The 25,621-nt window shown below is 43.0% G+C and overlaps 1 protein-coding gene and 1 pseudogene across 1 annotated transcript in view; both read left to right on the top strand.

The window, feature by feature from the left end:
• LOC126094612 (bumetanide-sensitive sodium-(potassium)-chloride cotransporter) overlaps positions 1 to 25,621 on the top strand; it is a 355,958-nt gene that overhangs the window by 239,245 nt on the left and 91,092 nt on the right. The window contains exons 7-10 of the mRNA XM_049909090.1: positions 7,497 to 7,636; positions 11,801 to 11,992; positions 14,745 to 14,976; positions 24,164 to 24,285. Coding sequence (XP_049765047.1) covers positions 7,497 to 7,636; positions 11,801 to 11,992; positions 14,745 to 14,976; positions 24,164 to 24,285 — 686 coding nt within the window. The remainder of the gene's footprint in view (positions 1 to 7,496; positions 7,637 to 11,800; positions 11,993 to 14,744; positions 14,977 to 24,163; positions 24,286 to 25,621) is intronic.
• LOC126096121 (5S ribosomal RNA) lies at positions 21,428 to 21,544 on the top strand (annotated as a pseudogene).

Here is a 25,621-nt window from a genome sequence, read left to right as displayed (position 1 = left end):
ACGTGAGGCAATACTGACCTTACGACTTATCTTAGAAGCTAGATTAAGGAAAGGCAAACCTACGTTTCTAGCATTTGTAGGCTTAGAGAAAGATTTGACAATGTTGACTGGAATACTCTCTTTCAAATTCTTAAGGTGGCAGGGGAAAAATACAGGGACCGAAAGGCTATTTACAATTTGTACAGAAACCAGATGGCAGTTATAAGAGTCGAGGGGTATGAAAAGGAAGCAGTGGTTGGGAAGGGAGTGAGACAGGGTTGTAGCCTATCCCCTACGTTATTCAATCTGTATATTGAGCAAGCAGTAAAGGAAAAAAAGAAAAGTTCGGAGTAGGTATTAAAATCCATGGAGAAGAAATAAAAACTTTGAGGTTTGCTGATGACATTGTAATTTTGTCAGAGACAACAAAGGACTTGGAAGAGCAGTTGAACGGAATGGACAGTGTCTTGAGAGGAGGGTACAAGATGAACATCAACAAAAGCAAAACGAGGATAATGGAATGTGGTCGAATTAAGTCAGGTGATGGTGAGGGAATTATATTAGGAAATGAGACACTTAAAGTAGTAAAGGAGTTTTGCTATTTGGGGAGCAAAATAACTGATGATGGACGAAATAGAGAGGATATAAAATGTAGACTGGCAATGGCAAGGAAAGCGTTTCTAAAGAAGAGAAATTTGTTAACATCGAGTATAGATTTAAGTGTCAGGATGTCGTTTCTGAAAGTATTTGTATGGAGTGTAACCATGTATGGAAGTGAAACATGGACGATAAATAGTTTGGACAAGAAGAGAATAGAAGCATTCGAAATGTGGTGCTACAGAAGAATGCTGAAGATTAGATGGGAAGATCACATAACTAATGAGGAGGTATTGAATAGAATTGGGGAGAAGAGGAGCTTGTGGCACAACTTGACTAGAAGAAGGGATCGGTTGGTAGGACATGTTCTGAGACATCGAGGAATCACCAATTTAGTATTGGAGGGCAGCGTGGAGGGTAAAAATCGTAGAGGGAGACCAAGACATGAATACACTAAGCAGACTCAGAAGGGTGTAGGCTGCAGTAGGTACTGGGAGATGAAGAAGCTTGCACAGGATAGAGTAGCATGGAGAGCTGCATCAAACCAGTCTCAGGACTGAAGACCACAACAACAACAACAACAACACCCTTACAAACTACGTCTCTGAACTTGAAGGTATGCACTAGTCTAAGAAACCATTCCATCTTTTAGTTGTTACATCACTCTTTTCAGCCATTACAATACAACTTTTTGTCTCTTTTTTCCGCCCCCGAACACGTTCCATGGATCCACATTCTGCATTTCACTGCATGTACTCATTTTTTCCATTACATCTTTCTCGTAAAACTCACAGCACCATTCCTCATTTTTTGTAATGTTTTTGTATGGTGAATTCCGGGTAGAGTTTCCAAAACATTTCATTTTCTCAAGTGAATCTGTAAGTCTAGATCTTATCTCCTTTGCTTCGGTTAACTTTTTCATTGCGTATGCAACTCGTTATCTTATAGGCTTCTTGGCTAGACCTTGAGGTCTTGCTTGGAGATTTCATCGTTTCCCTCAGATTCGGCGATATTTCTTGGATGGACACCATTAGCCAACTTTTTGCGTATCATGGTTTCTTCTACATTTAAATTATGGGGCTTTCCGTTTCGTTCTGCAACGTCGAAAGTAAGTTTTCGTATGTCCGACATGGATAAAGCGAACATCATCTCTTCAAATGTATGAATATGCTCTTCTAGTTTGTTTTCAACTTTGTTGTAAAACATTTTACTGCGGAAAAAAATTTTCACTTCCCTGTTTGCATTTCTACTTTTATTTTCAGCACGGCTTACGTATATTTTGTATTTCCACACATTCATTTAATCCATGATCTCCATTTAGATATACTGTCACAGTTAAATGCTATTCATTTGTGCTCCACTTTCCACAATGCCTTTCTGGTGCCGTTCTGTAATACAAAATAATTATTTAATTAATAATTTAGGATAAACAGACATTAAAATTTTATGCTCTTCCTTTCTAAACATTACATTGCACTATTAAGGCTAAACACAGTTTTTTAAAGTTCAATATATGACGAAGTTCTTAATTTGTACCAATACAACGTCAGAAACTTATAGGTAGCGTCGCCATTTTCTATTTGTCAGTTTGCTACAAACGAACCACAATGTATTGAAAGGTAAGGTTAATTCATAATAATCACTTTTTTATAACAATTTCTTCTCGCCACGATGTAGATGCAAGTCTGTTGTTTGAAATGGGTGACTTATACAGTTTGATATTCTTCTGCCTGTTGCCATTACTTCTCAGACGGTCACCTGCTGATATGCGGTGCCTGGACCGTAAAGGTGTAAGACCTCTCGGCAGGTGTTTCGTAGCCTCGTTTATAAATTCAATTAATGGCAAAAGGACATGGGGAAGTTTACAGAACATGATGGGCAGTAAACATGATAAAAATTGGCATATGCACTCACAGAAAAAAATCTGAAACTACTTTAAAACAAACAGCAACATTTGTACCGAAAAAAAGACAAGCAACCGATCTAATAAAAATCTGTTTAAAAGTGATTGTTAATTTATATATACACAAACTACAATGTAGGACCAGATATTAAACTTTTAAAACCAACCAAAAATTTATTTTTAATGCCACAATTACTAAAATCCTTACTTCAGTAAGTAAATTCATACATTTAGAATGTACTTTATTTTTAGAAATACACAATTTTTATTCGCATCTCCTTGAAATGAGATAGTCTACCTGTCTCTAAGAAAGTTGTCAACATTAATTATGTTTCATGTATGACCGAAAAAACTGAAAAAGTATGTAAATAAAATTACACAAACACGGCGAGTACGTGCAAACACCATGCAACGGCCAAACCGACGGACACATCGGTTGTCTCACACTGATTGAAACCATTCAAACGCGATGAATGAGTGAAAACATTCATATAACGACCGAAACCGACGGAGACTTGTTTCAGTTGGTTGTCTCGCACTGAAAGAAACCACTCACACACGGTGAGTGAGTGAAAACATTCATATAGCTGAGACTAGTTTCGTTCGGTTATTTCATTTGGCTGAAAAAAGCGAGTGAACAAAAATAGTCGATTGTCCCAGCACTAAAATCTGAGTGCAATTGCACGAAGCTACCTTGCCGTAGGACAAGAAATTAATACAAGAAAGTGCATCAAAACACACTAAAGTAAAACGGGGTTACGTCCAGTCCCTAGAGAGCGAGTGAATGGTTGAACTGGACAATGACAAGATGCTAGCCATGAGACCCGTATAACGAAAAAGGGAGGAAGGGCCAAATGATAAGGTTTACCTCATTACGATTTGTGAGGTCGTGATGCCGCGGTATAATTGCTCGATAGCAACCAACGTAACTGCTGCAAGCTTCAGGACACGAATCATGCTGATCTACATGGACGGTTCTAACACATGGCCGCTCCCAAGTTGATGAGAGACAACACTTTCGTAACAAAATGGCGGTAATTTCTTCAGTACTACTGTCCACGAAGTGAAAGCGTCCGAGATCAGAAGCCGAATAGGCTGGATCGTGGATCTCGGTGCTATCCGTAAAATCGGGCACCGCAGTGCAGTGTGCACCCGCAGTTCACAAGCAGGTCCCAGCAGTCGTAAACAGCGGGAGGGAACGAACTGTTGGTGTAGCCTCCCACCGCAAGACGGCTCGGTTTCTTTGCCTCTCAGGTTGGGACACCTGTTTGGGCGCGAAATCTCCAACGTGGAAAACTGGTATGCCTATTCCATCCTTTGACTTCATCTTGACATTCAAACGTAACGGCCAAGAATTGTTAAGCAAATTGGCTTTCTTGAGTGTTTTCTACATTGACCAATGGAGCATGTGAAAATTACTCTGCCTTCTCCGGTTGATGGTCCTCCATATCAGCAATCCCTCTGTGATACTCGTCCGCTGGGCAAAATTACTATAATTAAATAATATGATCGATTTAGTTGTAGCCGGCCGGAGTGGCCGTGCGGTTCTACGCGCTACAGTCTGAAGTCGAGCGACCGCTCCGGTCGCAGGTTCGAATCCTGCCTCGGGCATGGATGTGTGTGATGTCCTTAGGTTAGTTAGGTTTAAGTAGTTCTTAGTTCTAGGGGACTGATGACCTCAGCAGTTAAGTCCCATAGTGCTCAGAGCCATTTGAACCATTTTGATTTAGTTGTATGACTTGTTGATTGAGGAACCATTCGCACTCAGATTATTATCAATGAGTTAGAAATTCAGCTCGAATCTGTGATTTGAATTTTCAAACCAGTTTTATTGGGCTCTCTTCCTTTATGGTGGGAACAGGCAAATACAGCCGATGTGGCCGCCCCCCGTGTTTTATACGCTCTCAAAAAGTCTGCGTTACAACGTTCATAAGAAGTTAGATGAACACTACAACATGTTCTTGTCAGACGATCTGTTCCTCAACACATAGGGCTCTTAGCTGACAGTTTGGGTTCAAGAAGCACGTAGTTTCTGCTAACATTACCAAAAGTCGGATAACATCTACATCTACATTTATACTCCGCAAGCCACCCAACGGTGTGTGGCGGAGGGCACTTTGCGTGCCACTGTCATTACCTCCCTTTTCTGTTCCAGTCGCGTACGGCTTGCGGGAAGAACGACTGTCAGAAAGCCTCCGTGCGCGCTCTAATCTCTCTAATTTTACATTCGTGATCTCCTCGGGAGGTATAAGTAGGGGCAAGCAATATATTCGATACCTCATCCAGAAACGCTCCCTCTCGAAACCTGGACAGCAAGCTACACCGCGATCCAGTGCGCCTCTCCTGCAGAGTCTGCCACTTGAGTTTGCTAAACATCTCCGTAACGCTATCACGGTTACCAAATAACCCTGTGACGAAACGCGCCGCTCTTCTTTGGATCTTCTCTATCTCCTCCGTCAACCCGATCTGGTACGGATCCCACACTGATGAGCAATACTCAAGTATAGGTCGAACGAGTGTTTTGTAAGCCACCTCCTTTGTTGATGGACTACATTTTCTAAGGACTCTCCCAATGAATCTCAACCTGGTACCCGCCTTACCAACAATTAATTTTATATGATCATTCCACTTCAAATCGTTCCGCACGCATACTCCCAGATATGTTACAGAAGTAACTGCTACCAGCGTTTGTTCCGCTATCATATAATCATACAATAAAGGATCCTTCTTTCTATGTATTCGCAATACATTACATTTGTCTATGTTAAGGGTCAGTTGCCACTCCCTGCACCAAGTGCCTATCCGCTGCAGATCTTCCTGCATTTCGCTACAATTTTCTAATGCTGCAACTTCTCTGTATACTACAGCATCATCCGCGAAAAGCCGCATGGAACTTCCGACACTATCTACTAGGTCATTTATATATATTGTGTAAAGCAATGGTCCCATAACACTCCCCTGTGGCAAGCCAGAGGTTACTTTAACGTCCGTAGACTTCTCTCCATTGATAACAACATGCTGTGTTCTGTTTGCTAAAAACTCTTCAATCCAGCCACACAGCTGGTCTGATATTCCGTAGGCTCTTACTTTATCAGGCGACAGTGCGGAACTGTATCGAACGCCTTCCGGAAGTCAAGGAAAATAGCATCTACCTGGGAGCCTGTATCTAATATTGTCTGGGTCTCATGAACAAATAAAGCGAGTTGGGTCTCACACGATCGCTGTTTCCGGAATCCATGTTGATTCCTACAGAGTAGATTCTGGGTTTCCAAAGACGACATCATACTCGAGCAAGATACAGAAGAGGTGTGGATTTTATAGTAGTGGTACAAATTAGGAAACTATACAAAATACTATCTCACTGAACAGCCGAAGAAGCTGGTACACCTGACTAATATCGTGTAGGGCTTCCGCAAGCACGCAGAAGTGCCGCGACACTACTCATGGACTTAACTAATGTCTGCAGTAGTGCTGGAGGGAACTGACAACATGAATCCTGCGGGACTGTCCATAAATCCGTAAGAGGGGATGGAGATCTCTTCTGAAAAGCATTTTGCAAGCATACCAGATACGCTCAATAAAGTTCACGTCTGGGGAGTTTGGTAGCCAACGAAAGTATTTAAACTCAGAAGAGTGTTCCTGGAACCACTCTGTAGCAATTCTTGACGTGTGGGGTGTCGCATTGTCCTGCTGGAATTGCCCAAGTCCGCCGGAATGCACAATTGACACGAATGGATCCAAGTGATCAGATGTGTCACCTGTCAGAGTAGTATCTGACGTATTAGGGGCCAAATTACTGCAACTGCACACGCCCCACACCATTACAGAGCATCCACCAGCTTGAACAGTCCTCTGCTCACATGCAGGGTCCATGGATTCATGCGGTTGCTTCCATAATCGTACACGTTCCTCCGCTCGATACAATTTGAAACGAGACTCGTCCGACCAGGCAACGTGTTTCCATTCTTCAACAGTCCGACATCGGAGTTGACGGGCCTAGGCGAAGCGTAAAGCTTTGTGTCGTCCAGTGGGCCTTCGGCTCCGAAAGCCCATATCGATGATGTTTCGTTGAATGGTTCGCACACTGACACTTGCTGATGGCCCAGCACTGATATGTGTAGCAATTTGCGGAAGGGTTGCACTTCTGTCGCGTTGAATGATTCTCTTCAGTCGTCTTTGGTCCTTGCAGGATCTCTTTCCCGCCGCAGCAATGTTGGAGATTTGAGGCTTTACCGGATTGCTGATATTCACGGTAAGTCATTCAGAAAATGTTCGTACGAGAAAATCCCCACTTCATCGCTACCTCGGAGATACTGTATCTAATAGCTCGTCGGCGACTATAATACCACGTTCAAACTCACTTAAATCTTGATAACCTGATATTGTAGCAGCAGTAACCAATCTAATAACAGCGCCAGACTCTTATATAAGCCTTACCGACCGCAGCGCCGAATTCAGGCTGTTTACTTATCTTTCTTTAGCACTTCAATGTATTTCATTTGATTTCCCTATTTCCACAGAAAAGTTGTATGAAAATTCTAAATCATGGAAGACATTATTAATTTATTTTTCCTTCATTACGTTATTCGTTGCGATAAGTTGTTTACCTGTGATTTCCTTCAGTCTATTAGTGTGGGCGAAATAACATTTTTACATTTTACTTGTGTGAAGCTGTGTTTGATCTTCCTGTGAGTGTGTAGATTTTTCTTCGACACACATCTTTGCTGCAAGTCTGTAAACTTTTTTGTCATCCATTGGGATCTAGCCTGTTAGCTCTTTTCGGTTATTTCATTCCTACGCGACCTGTACTGTTGCCTCCCTGCCTTATTCTTGTATTTTATTCTTTCAACCATTAATTGGAATACTCCCTTAGTCATCCATGACGTCTTCATGTTCGTTTCCGTTATAGATGTGGTATCCCGTCCTATCTTAATTATACTCTTCCATTGTATTTCACTCTTACTGAATCACAACAGGAGAAAACGAATAAAGCTAAAGAATGTCTTTTCTGTTACAGCGGACATATTCCAGCAGAACTGGGGTCCAGACTACAGGTATAGTGAAGAGATGGATCAGGATTTCTTTTCGGTGTTCGCCATCTTCTTCCCTTCCGTCACAGGAATTCAGGCGGGAGCCAACATATCTGGTGACCTCAAGGTAAATTCCGCAAAAAATAACTAAATATAGATTCTGTGCACTGGGGGCCAAAACTATGAGCCTTTTACACTGAACTGTGAAATGTATATCTTGCATACATTTTCTGGTAAGCGGATTAATGCCCTATGTGTTGCTACCAAAACACAACGACTTGTAAGACTTCGTGGGTTTTTTCCAACATTCTTATTAGCCTTAGCTTCAGATGATTGTTGAACAACGTAGTTTGGATCCTTTTTCATAACCATATTGACAGGCATCAGTCCAGACGGTGATGATAAAGTATCTATGTGGAGGTCAAATATAATCTCTGGAAATGACAAGGAAGAGGAACAGCGGATATCAATTAAATAAATGTTGATGCCAAACTGATATTATATAGACAAAAGATTCATAATACGCACAGCTCGTCGGAATTGAGTCAGGACAACGTTTTCGTGTGGCACAAATGTTGTTGTGATGGCCGGCAGACAATGAAGGATGGCGAACGCAGTAGTCGACCGACAACAACTCGGACCAGTGACAACCTCGTAGCTGTCGCTGAATTGATCAAAGAGGAGTGGCAGATGATGCGTCGGATGCTATAAAAAACGCTGAACATCTACTCAACAGTAATTTTAGCGGGCCCATGTGAGAAAATGAGCGGGTAGGAGGTGTGCGCGATGTTTGTCCCACATACATCGAAGCAAACGAAATAATCCAGTTGAACCTTGTCAAGACTTCTTAACCATGATAGAACAGGAAGAAAATGTTTTGACCAAGAGTACAGCTGAAATAAAACGCTGGAATTCCGAATGAACAGGCGGAACATTCCCAAGACAGAAAAAAAGGCTGTTTTCAAAAATGAAGGCTGAAGAATGAATTCGTACCTCCAGCTGGAATACAGCAGTAAGTAAGGAATCATACTACAAACTATTAAAACTCTAGCTAGACTCGTACCTAGCTGATTGAAAGGGCCCTCCTCACCTCTCGTGGTATTTTCCTAGCTGAAAAGCAAGTCTGAGCTTTGAACTACCGTAAACTGGGCTGAACATAAACAGTTTTCGAATTTAAAAGAAAAATCTGATCATTTTAAAAAGAAATACGAAACTCAGAATTCTATGGGATTATAGGTCTTGTGTTTGACTTTAAACTTACAAGATGGGTGAATAAAATCAGCAGTGTTAATCTGCTTCTTCTTTTTCTTATTATTCTTATTATTAATATTGTTATTGTTGTTGTTATTTGGTGTTTGGGATGAACAGGAACAAGTAGAAATCTGTTTTGGATCTAGGAGTATCAGAAACAAAATTAATCTGGTTCAAAAAAAGGTTTATTCAAAACAAGCTCTAAAATATTGCATGAATTTGGTTTTTATTCTCTTTTCTGAACCAAAATTATTACATTTCCAAATACTTTATTGTAACATTAAATTGATGAACTTGGTTTGTTTGTTAATGCAGTAATACACTGACATCATCTTTAAAAATGATCATGTCACTGAATCTACAAGTCTTACCATCAGAAGTAACAGTAAACTTTAGAATATTTCCTTGACTAGAAAGTGACTCCTCATTTGTTAAAATAAACGAGTTTAATAGGTCTTGTTTGCTCTATTTGTCTCAGATCCTCAGTTGTACTATTCCCAATCTCCGTTGAGTTTTCTTTCCTATTCTGCCTCTAATTAACAAATCAAGTTTACTCAGCTATAAGTATTGTACCTATGTGAACAATGTACTATAATTTTACACCATTGTTTCAACTTTTAGATCATGATCGCTCTGTATACACAAGGTGCGTCTGAAAAGTTCGATGAATGGTCTCAGTAAATAAAGGAAACAAGTTATCAACGTTAGCAACAACACACTTCTGACACCGATTGTTTAAGGTATTGCAATCACTTCTTGTTGAATTGCTCGAAGCACTGTAGTCATGCATTGTTGGATATTCACAACGTCTGCGAAGCGTAGGACTTTCAGGGCTAATTCAAGGTGGGGAAACAAAAACGTCTGTCGGCATCATTATCTTGGCAATAAGGAGTGTGTTGAAAACAGTGACGTTGTGTTCAGCGATAAAGTTGAGTATGCGCTTTGCAACGTGCGGATGGCCGTGTCGTTAAGGAAATTCCACTGCCCACTCCGGTACAGTTCTGGCCGAACCCACCGTAAGCATTTTTTTTTCACTTGCCGCCCTGATTTTACGACCCACCACCTAAGTGCTTAAGGTGGGTCTATTTTGACCACTTGGCCTCTACGACCAGTGTACGGGTGCTGATGTAGTTGATGAAACTCCCACCAGTTCCCGCATCCGGCCGCACCGTTGCCCGTGTCCCGCCACGTGGAGGTGGGTCTTTCCTTTTTTTTCCTTAATTCTTTCTTTTCTTTGGCAGCTTTCCCAAAACCGTTTTAACAAAATTTTACAAAATAAAAATTTGAATTAGAAGAAGGAAATACAGGGAATAGTTTAGACTGAAGAGGAGAAAAGACGATACGAAAGGAAGAGATGATAGTCCCTCCACCGTAAGCATTGCAGCAACCATTTCGAAACTTTGACAGTTTGACCCTCGGGTAGAAATTCGTGATGGATCAACCCCTTGCCGGCCGGTGTGGCCGAGTAGTTCTAGGCGCTTCAGTCTGGAACCGCGCGACCGCTACGGTCGCAGGTTCTAATCCTGCCTCAGGCATGGATGTGTGTGATGTCCTTAGGTTAGTTAGGTTTAAGTAGTTCTCAGTTCTAGGGGTCTGTTGGCCTCAGATGTTAAGTCCCATAGTGCTCAGAGCCATTTGGACCATCAAGCCCTTGCCGTCGAAAAAAGGTGATCAGTCGTATTAACCTTGAATTTTGTCAGCCGGCTTCTTTGAGGAGGCGGGGAATACGATGAGTAACATGCCACTGACTGTCGCTTGGACTCCGTATCGTTTTGGTAGCACCACATCTCATGAACTGCAAGGATGATTTCCAAAAGTTACTGATTCCGATCAGACATGTCTATGAAATCTCTGTTTCCATCAGAGTTTTCTTCTGCTCGTCTGTCAGCGTGTGCGGCAAAAACTAGGTACAAAGCGATGTGTTTGACTGTGATCCGTCGATCACCTCGAATGAGAGTGTCCGCACGTTCCATCACTGCAGGATTCACAGCTGTGTGCGGCCGACTGGCACGCGGGAGATCGGACAGATTTGCACGACCTTATTGTGATGATGACAGAAGCCTTGCCCAACGACTCACTGTGCTTTTGTTCATTGCCTGGTCTCAGCAGACATTCTGCAAGCGCCCATATCTGCGATATTCTTATTTTCCGGCAAAAGAAACAAAAACAGCGCTCTGTTTGTAATGCTCCTCTATAGCGTATAGTGCCGCCACGTATCCGATCTTTGTGAAACAATAGGGACTGAAGTGGGAATATTCCACGACGTCCCACACAAATTCCTCATTTTTTCAACCGAAATTGGCCGAGAAGAAAAATGTGTTGCATTACTTGTCGAATGCACCTCGTATTCACTGCTTCAACACTGCACACTTGCATTAATATCCAATGACCTTTAGTCGCCGTTTTCCCTAATTTTAAGTAAAACATCATGTTTCCGCGTTGCTTCATTTAGCGCTGCACTCTACAGAGACAAGAGTTTTCACACTGATTCAGATAGCTTGGTCGCAGCGTGCACCATTGCTTCACTTCGATGATTTGCTCGATAGGTTGTGCCTGTTGACATGTTTCTAAATGTGTAAGCGCGGGGCCGGCCGTTGTGGTCGAGCGGTTCTAGGCGTTTCCTTCCGGAACCGCGCTGCTGCTACAGTCGCAGGTTCGAATCCTGCCTCGGGCATGGATGTGTGTGATGTCCTTAGGTTAGTTAGGTTTAAGTAGTTCTAAGTTCTAGGGGACTAATGACCTCAGCAGTTGAGTCCCATAGTGCTCAGAGCCATTTGACCCATTTTTTGATGACCTCAGATGTAAATTCCTATAGTGCTTGGAGCCATTTGAATTTGTAAGCGCGGGCGCCGCATCGTAACCAGCGTAGTGTTTAACATATGGGACCATACGCCAAATCTTTCAGATAGACCTTGTATGTGTTATGTTTGCATCAAGCTGTTGACAGTATGGTTTAATAAACCAACTCTTTTTTTTTTCTACTGAAAAGTTTAACGGCAGTGCTGTGAGTTTACTAACCTTGTCCTGGATTGTGCCACAGGACGCGTCGATGGCCATCCCGAAGGGGACGCTGCTGGCGCTGCTGATTTCGATGATCTCGTACGCCCTGTTCGTGCTACTGGCCGGCGCGGGGGCGCTGCGGGATGCCAGCGGCAACGTCGCCGACCTCGTCAATGGCACCGTGTCCGCCTGTGCTCCACACTGCCAGTACGGACTCCAGAACAGCTACACGGTAACTGCTGCTCTCTCTAGCCCTCCCAAACTGAAGCAACCCGATCGCTGATCTAGTGACGCGAACACTGAGCCCTGCCCACCAGGCGGCCGCGCCTACTCGTCATCACTAATTTCGCCCAAATTTATGGTATACTGGTCGAGTACCCGGCGTTGTGTGGGTAACTATTTTTGCAATTACACAATGAAGCCCCAAAGAAACGCATGCGTATCAAATACAGAGATATGTTAACAGGCAGAATACGGCGCTGTGGTGGACAACACCTACTCGCATATAAGACAATAAGCGTCTGGTGCAGTTGTTACATTGGTTACTGCTGCTAGAATGGCAGGTTATCACGATTTAAGTGAGTTTGAACGTGGTATTATAGTCGTCGCACGAGCGATGTGCCACAGCGTCTCCGACGTAGCGATGAAATGGGGATTTTCCCGTACGACCATTTCACGAGTGTACCGTGAACATCAGGAAAACATCGAATGTGCGACATCGCTGCGACCGGACATAGATCCTGCAAGAACAGGAGCAACTACGGCTGAAGAGAATCGTTAAACGTGGCAGAAGTGCAACCCTTCCGCAAAGTGCTGCAGATTTCAATGCTGGGCCACTAACAAGTGTCGGCGTTCGAACCATTCAACGAAACATCATCGATATGGGCTTTCGGAGTCGAAGGCCCACTCATGTACCCTTACTGACTGCACGAAACAAAGCCTTACGCCTCACCTGGGCTGCCAACATCGACACTAGACTGTTGATAACTGGGAACATGTTGCGTGGTCGGATGAGTCTCGTATCAACTGTATCGAACGAATGGGCTTTTACGGGTATGGAGACAACCTCATGAATCCATGGACCCCACAAGTCAACAAGGGACTTTTCAAGCTGGTGGAGGCTCTGTAATGGTGTGGGGCGTGTGCAATTAGAATGATATGGGACCCCTGATACATCTAGATACGACTCTCACAGGTGATACGTACGTAAGCATCCTGTCTGATCATCTGTATCCATTCATGTCCATTGTGCATTCCGACAGACTTGGGTAATTCCAGCCGGACAATGCGACTCCCCACACGTCCAGAATTGCTACAGAGTGGCACCAGCAACACTCTTATGGGTTTACAAACTTCCGCAGTCCACCAAATTCCCGGGCATGACCATTATTGAGCATATCTGGGATGCCTTGCAACGTACTGTTCAGAGGAGATCTCCAACCCTTCGTGCTCTTACGGATTTATGGACATCCCTGCAGGATTCACCATGTCAGTTCCCTGAATCGCTACTTCAGACATTAGTCGAGTCCATGCCGTGTCGTGTTCCGGCACTTCTGCGTGCTCGCGGAGGCCCTTCACGATATTATGCACGTGTACCAGTTTTTTGGCTCTTCTGTATATTAGTCCACTTCCTCCTTCCCTCTCCCTGTCAATATTCTCCTCCACTCTCCTTGTCCAGCTTCACCTCTTCCCTTTCGCTATCCATTTCCTCTCCCGCCTCTTTCTGTCCATCTCCTCCTCCACCTCTCCCTGTCCATCTTCACCTCTTTCATCCCTCTGTCTCTGTCCATCTCCTCCTATCTCATGTCTGCATCCATGTCTTCCTCGTTCCTCACGGTCTGCCCATCTCTTCCCTCGCCATTCTCGTCCCAGGTTATCACTCCCATCCCAATAGGATGTTGCTTGTCTTACCCCCACAGAATCTTTGCCGTACGGTACGTAATGTGTACCAGGTTTGGTTGAAATCGAACCAGGTCCTTACGACGGATTTTTTTACCCTTGGCTTTGCCCGCGTATGCACGTGCAGGAGAGCTTCTGTGGAGTTTGGAAGGTAGGAGACGAGGTACTGGCAGAACTAAAGCTGTGAGGACAGGGCGCGAGTCGTGCTTGGGTAGCTCAGATGGTAGAGCACTTGCCCGCGAAAGGCAAAGGTCCCGAGTTCGAGTCTCGGTCCGGCACACAGTTTTAATCTACCAGGAAGTTTCATATCAGGGCAGACTCCGCTGCAGAGTGAAAATCTCATACTGAATCTCACTGATGAATCACATTGCTTGTTACACCAGGACGATATGTCCAGATTCGCCGTTGACCAGGAGAACAGCTGTTCGAAACATCGACGGCGCTCGGCGCTACAGACGGTGACTGGACAGTCATTCACGGGGGGCTGCGGGGCTGTCACCTGGACTTCTTGACAACTGTCGACTACCTAAGAACGTTTTTGCGGATCACCTGGTTCTCTTCATGCTTGATATCTTTCCTGACGACTATGCTGTCTTCCTTCAAGATAAATGTCCGTCTCACAAGACCAGAATCCTGCTACAAGTGTTTGAGGAGCATGATAATGAACTAAGTTTGATGTTTTGAACACCAAATTCGCCTGATCTGAAAGACTTGGGACACATTTGAGATGCTATTGGCGGCAGTATCGCATCCACACAAGGCACCTTCCCGTAATTTGCAAGAACTGCGTGACTTGTGCTTAGATTTCTGGTGACACTTACCTCCAGAAACCTGACACGTACACGTCAAATCCATTCGATGCAGAATCGCTGTTGAATTGCGTTCGTATGCGGACCAGCCCACTATTAATCAAGTAGTAGTAATGATTGTGCTCATCCGTGTGTGTGTGTGTGTGTGTGTGTGTGTGTGTGTGTGTGTGTGTGTCCTGCCCCTCAGGCGAAGCTGCTGGCCTTGGTGTGGGGCCCCCTGACCTACTCGGCTGCTGGGTTTCGCCCATCAGTGTGTGCGTGTTTCCCGGCCCTCAGGTTATGCAGCTGGCCTCAGCGTGGGGCCCCCTGATCTACCTCGGCTGCTTCGCGGCCACACTGTCCACGGCGCTGACCAACCTGCTGAGCGTGCCCCGTATCATCCAGGCGGTGGGCATTGACCGCATCTACCCTGGGCTCATCTTCTTCAGCAAGGGCTATGGCAAGGCGGGCGAGCCCTACCGCGGATACGTGCTCACATTCTTCGTCTCCGCGGGCTTCCTGCTCATTGGTGAGTAGCAACCCTAAACCTCACAGTCTTTAAAGAATCGAGCTCCATGTATAAAACAGCTTCAAACGTCTGATTACTTTAGAAATGAGATAATGGATTAAATATTTGACTTTAGGCATTCAAGCGAGAAAAAATTGAGAAAAGTTTTGAAATTATGCTTAAAGTTTGTTGGAAGGCGACAAGTGCTCTCATTATGAAACACTTGATCAATGTAATCTGGGTAATCTGAGCGTCATTTTATGCAGAAGGTAGTTTTGACGCAGCTAAATATCTGTGACGTCATATCCCCTGAACTATATCATACAGTGATGTAATTTTACGGGTGTAAGCCAATGGTATATGTGGATACTGCCTGGAATCTGTGTGCGAATAGAGACGGTAGTAAAGAAGTAATAAATTAAAACGTTGTATCTGGTGCTGAAGTTTTAATGTATGAACAGCGGAAATGTAGAAGCGATGAACATTTTTGCTTTCGTCATTTTGTGGGTTTTTTTTTGTCATCAGTCTACTGACTGGTTTGATGCGGCCCGCCACGAATTCCTTTCCTGTGCTACGTCCTCAATTATTTGCTTGACGTATTCCAATCTCTGTCTTCCTCTACAGTTTTTGTCCTCTACAGCTCCCTCTAGTAGCATGGAAGTCATTCCCTCATGTCTTAGCAGATGTCCTATCATCCTGTCCCTTCTCCTTATCAGTGTTTTCCACATATTCCTTTCCTCTCCGATTCTGCGTAGAACCTCCTCATTCCTTAACTTATCAGTCCACCTAATTTTCAACATTCGTCTATAGCACCACATCTCAAATGCTTCGATTCTCTTCTGTTCCGGTTTTCCTACAGTCCATGTTGCACTACCATACAATGCTGTACTCCAGACGTACATCCTCAGAAATTTCTTCCTCAAATTAAGGCCGTTATTTGATATTAGTAGACTTCTCTTGGCCAGAAATGCCTTTTTTACCATAGCGAGTCTGCTTTTGATGTCCTCCTTGCTCCGTCCGTCATTGGTTATTTTACTGCCTAGGTAGCAGAATTCCTTAACTTCATTGACTTCGTGACCATCAATCTTGATGTTAAGTTTCTCGCTATTCTCATTTCTACTACTTCTCATTACCTTCGTCTTTCTCCGATTTACTCTCAAACCATACTGTGTACTCATTAGACTGTTCATTCCGTTCAGCAGATCATTTAATTCTTCTTCACTTTCACTCAGGATAGCAATGTCATCAGCGAATCGTATCATTGATATCCTTTCACCTTGTGTTTTAATTCCACTCCTGAACCTTTCTTTTATTTCCATCATTGCTCCCTCGATGTACAGATTGAATAATAGGGGCGAAAGGCTACAGCCTTGTCTTACACCCTTCTTAATACGAGCACTTCGTTCTTGATCGTCCACTCTTATTATTCCCTCTTGGTTGTTGTACATATTGTATATGACCCGTCTCTCCCTATAGCTTACCCCTACTTTTTTCAGAATCTCGAACAGCTCGCACCATTTTATATTGTCGAACGCTTTTTCCAGGTCTACAAATCCTATGAAAGTGTCTTGATTTTTCTTTAGCCTTGCTTCCATTATTAGCCGTAACGTTAGAATTGCCTCTCTCGTCCCTTTACTTTTCCTAAAGCCAAACTGATCGTCACCTAGCGCATTCTCAATTTTCTTTTCCATTCTTCTGTATATTATTCTTGTAAGCAGCTTCGATGCATGAGCTGTTAAGCTGATTGTGCGATAATTCTCGCACTTGTCAGCTCTTTCCGTCTTCGGAATTGTGTGGATGATGCTCTTCCGAAAGTCAGATGTTATATCGCCAGACTCATATATTCTACACACCAACGTGAATAGTCGTTTTGTTGCCACTTCCCCCAATGATTTTAAAAATTCTGATGGAATGTTATCTATCCCTTCCGCCTTATTTGACCGTAAGTCCTCCAAAGCTCTTTTAAATTCCGATTCTAATACTGGATCCCCTATCTCTTCTAAATCGACTCCTGTTTCTTCTTCTATCACATCAGACAAATCTTCACCCTCATAGAGGCTTTCAATGTATTCTTTCCACCTATCTGCTCTCTCCTCTGTATTTAACAGTGGAATTCCCGTTGCACTCTTAATGTTACCACCGTTGCTTTTAATGTCACCAAAGGTATAGTGACCCGAATATGATAACCCCGACTGGCCGAGGGAATCGCAGCGAGTCTCCTGAGAATAAAGAAGTGAACAGCAACTAAGAACAACAGACAGTTGAGACGAAACCTGAGATACAGCGAATTCGGAAACGAGACAATGGTGTATACCGATACCAATACAACTGCGTAAACAAATCACGACTAACAGCAGAGCTGACGCGCTGCTGGCTTCAAAGGGCTGCCGCGACTGCCGAAAGGCCGGTACAGAGGGCGTGTCCTCGCGGCGGTGCTTGCAGCGATGATGGCAACCCTCGTAGATTCCAGCAGTGCCGTCAAGCGACCGTCTTCGAGGTCCATGCCTTCAGATGGGCTTACAAATTCGCCGGGCTGGGATATCAGATCCCTCACTTCTGAAATTAGTATGTAGTATCGAAAGCACCCAGGACGATGCTAGACACTGAAGCCGATCGACATTATTGTAGATTCCGTAGCTGGCATTTACCTGAGTGACAGAGTCAGAAATTTGGATCTGATGTGCCACAGGCTACACGGCCTATTTGTCACTCTAAGATAAAGGCTGAATCTACGTTATATCCATGAAATGCAGCGGATTATTTACGACGAACTTCATGGGGGAATGAATATACTGTGACGCCATAGTCAGAATGCCCAATTCCTTAAACAGATGTCTAAAGATGATCGTGGATGAGCATCACGTATTATTCGTACAGCATGTTTTTGAACAATGAAGACTTCCTTCCTTAAAGATGGGTTTCCCCAGAACCTTATTCTATATGACATTGTTGAATGAAAATATTCAAAACACGCCAACTTACTGATTCGTCTCACCCCAAGATTTGCAATGATTCTAAGTGCCAATATGGCTGAGCTAAGTGGTTTTAAGAAGGTCCAAAACATGCTTTTTCCAACTGAAACTCTCATCAAAACGCTCATTAGCTCGGTACGAGCTTTTGTTGAAGTTTCGAGAACATACCTTCACCGAAGAGTCAAGAATCAAGCAGTATATTGCTCCCTCCTACGTATATCTCGCGAAGAGAAAATGAGGATAAAATCAGAGAGATTAGAGCCCACACAGAAGCATAATGACAATCCTTCTTTCCACGAACAATACGAGACTGGAATAGAAGAGAGAACCGATAGAGGTACTCAATGTACCCTCCGCCACACACTGTCAGGTGTCTTGCGGAGTATGGATGTAGATGTAGATGTAGATGTAGATCATCATGGAAACTTAAGAATTTTGTATTTTCCACACTATTCATTATTTCCTCACCACATATTACACTTATCATTGGTGAGCAGAACTGAATATGTTGTGTCTTTTTAAAACTGAGGGTGAGATCCATTTGCAGAAAACATGTCAATGATACTTTTAAGAAAATTGTTTACCATTTCTTCTGTTGCTGTATGTATGCTTCGATTGATGACAATACTAGTGTCACCTGCTAAAACAACTAATTCTGCTTTCCACCTATCTGCTCTCTCCTCTGTATTTAACAGTGGAATTCCCGTTGCACTCTTAATGTTACCACCGTTGCTTTTAATGTCACCAAAGGTATAGTGACCCGAATATGATAACCCCGACTGGCCGAGGGAATCGCAGCGAGTCTCCTGAGAATAAAGAAGTGAACAGCAACTAAGAACAACAGACAGTTGAGACGAAACCTGAGATACAGCGAATTCGGAAACGAGACAATGGTGTATACCGATACCAATACAACTGCGTAAACAAATCACGACTAACAGCAGAGCTGACGCGCTGCTGGCTTCAAAGGGCTGCCGCGACTGCCGAAAGGCCGGTACAGAGGGCGTGTCCTCGCGGCGGTGCTTGCAGCGATGATGGCAACCCTCGTAGATTCCAGCAGTGCCGTCAAGCGACCGTCTTCGAGGTCCATGCCTTCAGATGGGCTTACAAATTCGCCGGGCTGGGATATCAGATCCCTCACTTCTGAAATTAGTATGTAGTATCGAAAGCACCCAGGACGATGCTAGACACTGAAGCCGATCGACATTATTGTAGATTCCGTAGCTGGCATTTACCTGAGTGACAGAGTCAGAAATTTGGATCTGATGTGCCACAGGCTACACGGCCTATTTGTCACTCTAAGATAAAGGCTGAATCTACGTTATATCCATGAAATGCAGCGGATTATTTACGACGAACTTCATGGGGGAATGAATATACTGTGACGCCATAGTCAGAATGCCCAATTCCTTAAACAGATGTCTAAAGATGATCGTGGATGAGCATCACGTATTATTCGTACAGCATGTTTTTGAACAATGAAGACTTCCTTCCTTAAAGATGGGTTTCCCCAGAACCTTATTCTATATGACATTGTTGAATGAAAATATTCAAAACACGCCAACTTACTGATTCGTCTCACCCCAAGATTTGCAATGATTCTAAGTGCCAATATGGCTGAGCTAAGTGGTTTTAAGAAGGTCCAAAACATGCTTTTTCCAACTGAAACTCTCATCAAAACGCTCATTAGCTCGGTACGAGCTTTTGTTGAAGTTTCGAGAACATACCTTCACCGAAGAGTCAAGAATCAAGCAGTATATTGCTCCCTCCTACGTATATCTCGCGAAGAGAAAATGAGGATAAAATCAGAGAGATTAGAGCCCACACAGAAGCATAATGACAATCCTTCTTTCCACGAACAATACGAGACTGGAATAGAAGAGAGAACCGATAGAGGTACTCAATGTACCCTCCGCCACACACTGTCAGGTGTCTTGCGGAGTATGGATGTAGATGTAGATGTAGATGTAGATCATCATGGAAACTTAAGAATTTTGTATTTTCCACACTATTCATTATTTCCTCACCACATATTACACTTATCATTGGTGAGCAGAACTGAATATGTTGTGTCTTTTTAAAACTGAGGGTGAGATCCATTTGCAGAAAACATGTCAATGATACTTTTAAGAAAATTGTTTACCATTTCTTCTGTTGCTGTATGTATGCTTCGATTGATGACAATACTAGTGTCACCTGCTAAAACAACTAATTCTGCTTGTTATATAATATACAAAAGATCGCTTACATATATGAGGAACAATAGCAGACGTAAGGCTGAGCATCGAGAGGCCCTAAACGTGTTTTCCTCAGTCAGAATACTGTGCCCGATCTGCAATGGTTGAATTACTAAGTATGACTTCCTGCTTTCTTTTGGTTGGATATGATACTATCCATTGATTGCCTATACCATTAATACAAATTGATACCGAAGATGCTGAACTGGGAATACTATTACAGTTTCACTCAACTATCCGCTAGTTTTTTCCTCTTTTTAATGACTAGCTACGTGGTTATTATTAAAACTTTTCATACTAATGTGTAACTATATTTGTTTTATATATGGAAAGGAGAGGTTCACACATTTGTATGCCTCTCTCAGATATGTGCCTGTCAACGGCAGGACACTCCTCACTGGAAAAAAAAATGAATATCAGGGTTTCGAACAGGGATTCTCTTGCACCGACACATGAGAAACAATAAAATGTCAGCGGAACTTAATAAATGCAGCTCCAGCACATTTGAATTGTTAGCGTTGATGTCATTTTATCACGCTGAATATTCACTCATTTCATTTCCGTCCATCCCTTCGTTTCATTTCAGTGCATTTAATTAACTGTATTCATAATGTGTAAAATAAAATTCTCATAAGCACCGCCAAGTATCAACTGGAATACGAGAGAAGTAAGGCACCCGTATATCAAATGCTGATGCTGATGTTGACATAGCCAATGGAACAGGAGATGACCCGATAGCCACAGTAGAGGCAGCATCAGCTTGAACATTGAGTAGAACATCGGCTTTAATCATGATGGGTCTTTTAGTTTATCATCTGGGTACTGAATGGTCAACATGGCAATCTAGCAAGGGTGTCCACAACGGAAAATTGCGTTTGCAGTTTTTCACAGCTGCACTGTAAATACAAGTGTGAAACGAAGTGTGCACATCCATAAGTGTCACCCTTAACCAGGACAAAGTCATCACTGATAACATTATTCAGTCATTTGTAGAATTCACTTATTGGTGGATTCTCGGGAATATTGGCCGTCGTCCACTAAAATTTCTTTATCCTAATTTTCAGTCTTTCTAAGCTGGTGTAGGCGTGGAAAAATCATAAGTATCTCCTTGTTGTGCACGCATATAATTAAATTAGGTTTTTGTGGTTTTTCGTTGGTAGATTTGATCTGGTAATTGATTCTCGGGCATATCGGTGGTCGTCAACTAAAATTTGTTCTTTCCAACGTAAATATAAATTAACTAGCCTTTCACCCCTGTACGCAGGCAATGGCCTTGCCGCAGTGGGTACACCGGTTCCCATGAGATCACCGAAGTTAAGCGCTGTTGGGCGTGGCCGGCACTTGGATGGGTGACCATCCTGCTGCCATGCGCTGTTGCCATTTTTCGGGGTGCACTCAGCATCGTGATGCCAATTGAGGAGAGCGGTGTGCTGAGCCCACGCCTCCTTACTTGAACTATCGAAATGTAATCCTCTCTTATTGTCTGCCTCCGTAGCGCAGCGGTAGCGTTACTGCTTACCACCCTGCCCGGGTTCTACTCCCGGGTGTTGTGTGTCATTCATCATAATTTTCATCATCAAAATGGTTCAAATGGCTCTGAGCACTATGGGATTTAACATCTGAGGTCATCAGTCCCCAAGAACTTAGAACTACTTAAACCTAATTAACCTAAGGACATCACACATATCCTTGCCTAAGGCAGGATTCGAACCTGCGACCGTAGCGGTGGCGCGGTTCCAGACTGTAACGCCTAGAACCGCTCGGCCACACCGGCCGGCTTTTTATCCTCATTGAAATGCAAGTTGCCGAAGTGGTGTTAACTAAAAAGACTTACAATACGGCGGCCGAACCCCGAAGGGGATATCCCGGCCAATAAATGCCATACAATCATTTCATTTTCCTCTCTAATCACTTACTACAGGACTGTGCTAAGCGAAAACTGCAACAATTTTGTGTAAATGTAAACTTTGTATTGTGGCCCAATATTGCACTTAATTTCGCCACTATAATCGTGTCCGCAGCTGCCTCGGTATCACAGGGTCCCAGGTTCGATTCCCGGCCGGGATGGGGATTTTCTCTGCCCCTGGACTAGGTGTTTGTGTTGTCCTCATCATTACATCATCATTATCATACGTGACAGTGACTAGATTGGACTGTGTAAAAAAATGGATTGGACTGTGTAAAAATTGGGACTGTGAACGGGCGCCCCACAAACCAAACCAAATATCATCATCATCACTATAATTGTAGATGCCGGTTTGATCCAGAGCGCTAACAGATGTTTTTATCTGACAAACTGGCCACCGTTACTAATAACCAGACTTCGCAAGAAATAAATCTGTGTTTTAACGCAATCTGAATTGAGGAGTTGTGTACATCTTTGAGCAAACACAATCCCCCACTGATTTATTTAGACTTCCAGTTTTGCGGAGCTCAAGAATTGTACTACCGAGGAGAGACTAGGTCAGTATCGTCATATCTACCCATCTCCATCTACTGCGTATTTTTCTCCCACCCATCTTCACCTCCCGCCTACCTCCTACACCTCCCTCTCCTCCCCCCTCTCTCTCTGCACCTTCTCCTCATCCCCTCACAGTCCATCTCCTCCTACCCCGTCTCTGTCCATATCCTCCTTTCCCTTTCTCTTCATCTCCACTCTCTGCCCATAGCCTCCTCTTCAATCTCTGTATCCATTTTCTAATCTTACGAAATTGGTTTGCAAATTGTGAAATCTGTGTGACGTCAGCTCTACCAATTATTAGTGACACGTGAAAATTTGTGCTGGATTGGGATTCGGACCCTGATTTCCCACTTGTCGCCTAAACCACTTCGGCCATCCGTGGCTGCTCCCCAGACCGACCCAAACTTCCATAAGTCACAGTGTCTGTATCCTGTTAAAGTAGTCCATTCAATTCGTAATGCTCGCAACATTACTTTCGTTCCCGCAACAGGAAGAATGAAACAATGAGAAATCGAGACCAGTGTTGTTGTCGACGTGTTTGGGATGGTCCAGGAAGCGAGCACGGTTAGCCAAAATGATTAAGGCGACTGCTCGCGATAAGCGGGAAATCCGGGTTCGAGTACCAGTCCGGCACAAATTCTCTTGTGTCACTGCTGGATAGTAGATATATGCCGAATACAGCTGATGTCACAGGAATTCTCATTCAGCGAATTAATTTGAAATTGCCTCATACACCTGTGAACTGACAACGATATCTGTTCTTTCAGACACCCTCATGTATTACAAGGCAAGGCAGGCACATGGTGATAATATCATTGATCTCGATTCGCCGCTGTCTCATTCTCCCTGCTGCGGGAATTCAAGCAATGTAGCACTAAACTTTAGGTGATGAATTCAGTGAATTCAGTGAATCAGGATTTAGACGATGGGTCGGTCCAGGGAATGTGCACGATGACCGAAGTGCTTGAAGCGACAGCTCGCGATAAGTGGTAAATCTGGGTTCGAGTCCCGGCTGAGCACAAATTTTCGTATGTCGTTATTGGGTAGTAGATACCCACCTAATAAAGTTGTCAACGGAATTCTCATAGAGCGACTTAGTTTCGAATTATTTCGTACAGCTTCGGATCATCAACAGTGTCTGTTCTTTCAGACATGAAACTCAACAGAAATAGTAAGCCCATTTAGGTAGGGAAATGAAATCGAAAGGAATTTAGATCTAACACTGAAAGCAAATAAGAATGCTAAGAAAGCAACGATGAACCAAAAGAAAAAAAATTAACATGTTCGACATGAAGATTAAAATTAATTCTGAAATACCGATTAGTCATCATCTTCACGACAAAGTACTTAAAATAAACAGAAAGAGTGTCGTCAGCTTTCCAGTTGAAGCTGTACGCTGGACCTTAATCTTGGAATATTTAGGGGCGTCATTACTGTAAATTTTCCAAAAAATCCTAAATTAAAAGTAACCCTGCACAAACTAACTCGACATCTCATGTAGTCACGAACAAATGTAACACTTGTTTTTATTCCCTTAGCTAAGCTGAATGCTGTGGCGCCACTCATCTCCAACTTCTACCTGGCGTCCTACGCCCTCATCAACTTCTGCACATTCCACGCCGCACTCATAAAACCACTTGGCTGGAGGCCTACTTTCAAGGTAAGAGATATTAGTCTCAATGACGACACTATGTTATCTGAGATGATGAACTCATACCCCTTATTCTTCAAAAAGAAAACCGTAACTCTCTTAATTAAAAAAGGTACAATACAAGCTCTTTCTTCTCCTTTAAAATGGAATCAGTTACGTTCTCCTATTTTTTAGCTGTTTCTTTGAGTTTATTTAATTTCTTATCTGTCATCAGTGAGAGAAGCAAATCCAATTATTGTCAAGAATAAATGGTCTGCCACTCAAGAAAGAGAGTCGCGCGGGATTAGCCGAGCGGTCTGCAGTCATGGACTGTGCGGCTGGTCCTGGCGGAGGTTCAGGATAATTTAGATTAAGTAGCGGGTAAGCTTAGGGACTGATGACCTTAGCAGTTAAGTCCCATAAGATTTCACACACATTTGAACATAAGAAAGAGATGGCTTGATCAGTCACTGCTTCGTCTTACTCGCCGAATTTGAGACTGTAGTATGATTCTTGTTGTCTAGTACTAGTTCACTTAGAATCTAACAGAGAAAAACTGTATAATAAGAACTTTGACTGTAATATCGATTACTCCAAAACAGGCCATTAGTCACTGCTATCACTCCTATTGCCACAAACGGACAGTCATTAGTTCTGTTCACTATCGCGCTGTTTGCTGGCTTCTCTTACCTAATAGCGTTGTTACGTGCTACTGCATCAAATCGCCGGAATACTAGATGCCAACAGAAATATTTGTCTTCTTAATTATTTGGGAAGCAAACACGTCATTTTAAATGATTACGACAAAACTATTAGATGCAGAAAAATTTATTTATAAAAGCGAAATGATTACGTAACAGGGAATACGGCAACACATCTACTATTATGCAAAATTAAAAATACTGTATATTAATATGAAGATATATAGTTATCCTGCCCTAGTATTGGATTTATCTGTCACTTCACAACAAGCACAATATTTTATAATAGGGCTGTCACAAGTATTTTGACCACGATTGCTACTAAAAGATCATTGAATAAGTTTAGGGAATGCACAAATAAATGAAACTAGCCTTTGCCCATAGGGCCTGTACACTTGATTCCCTGAACTTGCAAAAATGCTTGTTGTGTGGGTTTCTATTGAGAATAAAAAGAAAATGATACGCCAGTAAGTCTGTAATAGTTGGTCATATTTAACTAGTCATTTGTCCAAATTCTTTAACTGTCTTGTGTCTTTAACTATTCTCCTTCGCATATTAGACTGAATTTCGCAGTATTTTTATTAACTCTGTTGCTCTTCTTTGGTGCCTTTTTAACACTCAACAGAAAGCTGCAACTCTACAGTGAAACATAATACAGGATACTT

The sequence above is a fragment of the Schistocerca cancellata genome, chromosome 8 (assembly GCF_023864275.1).
Source record: "Schistocerca cancellata isolate TAMUIC-IGC-003103 chromosome 8, iqSchCanc2.1, whole genome shotgun sequence".
Classification (NCBI taxonomy): domain Eukaryota; kingdom Metazoa; phylum Arthropoda; class Insecta; order Orthoptera; family Acrididae; genus Schistocerca; species Schistocerca cancellata.
Note: the sequence above shows the minus strand (reverse complement) of the source record. Positions and strands in the feature narration are given on the sequence as shown.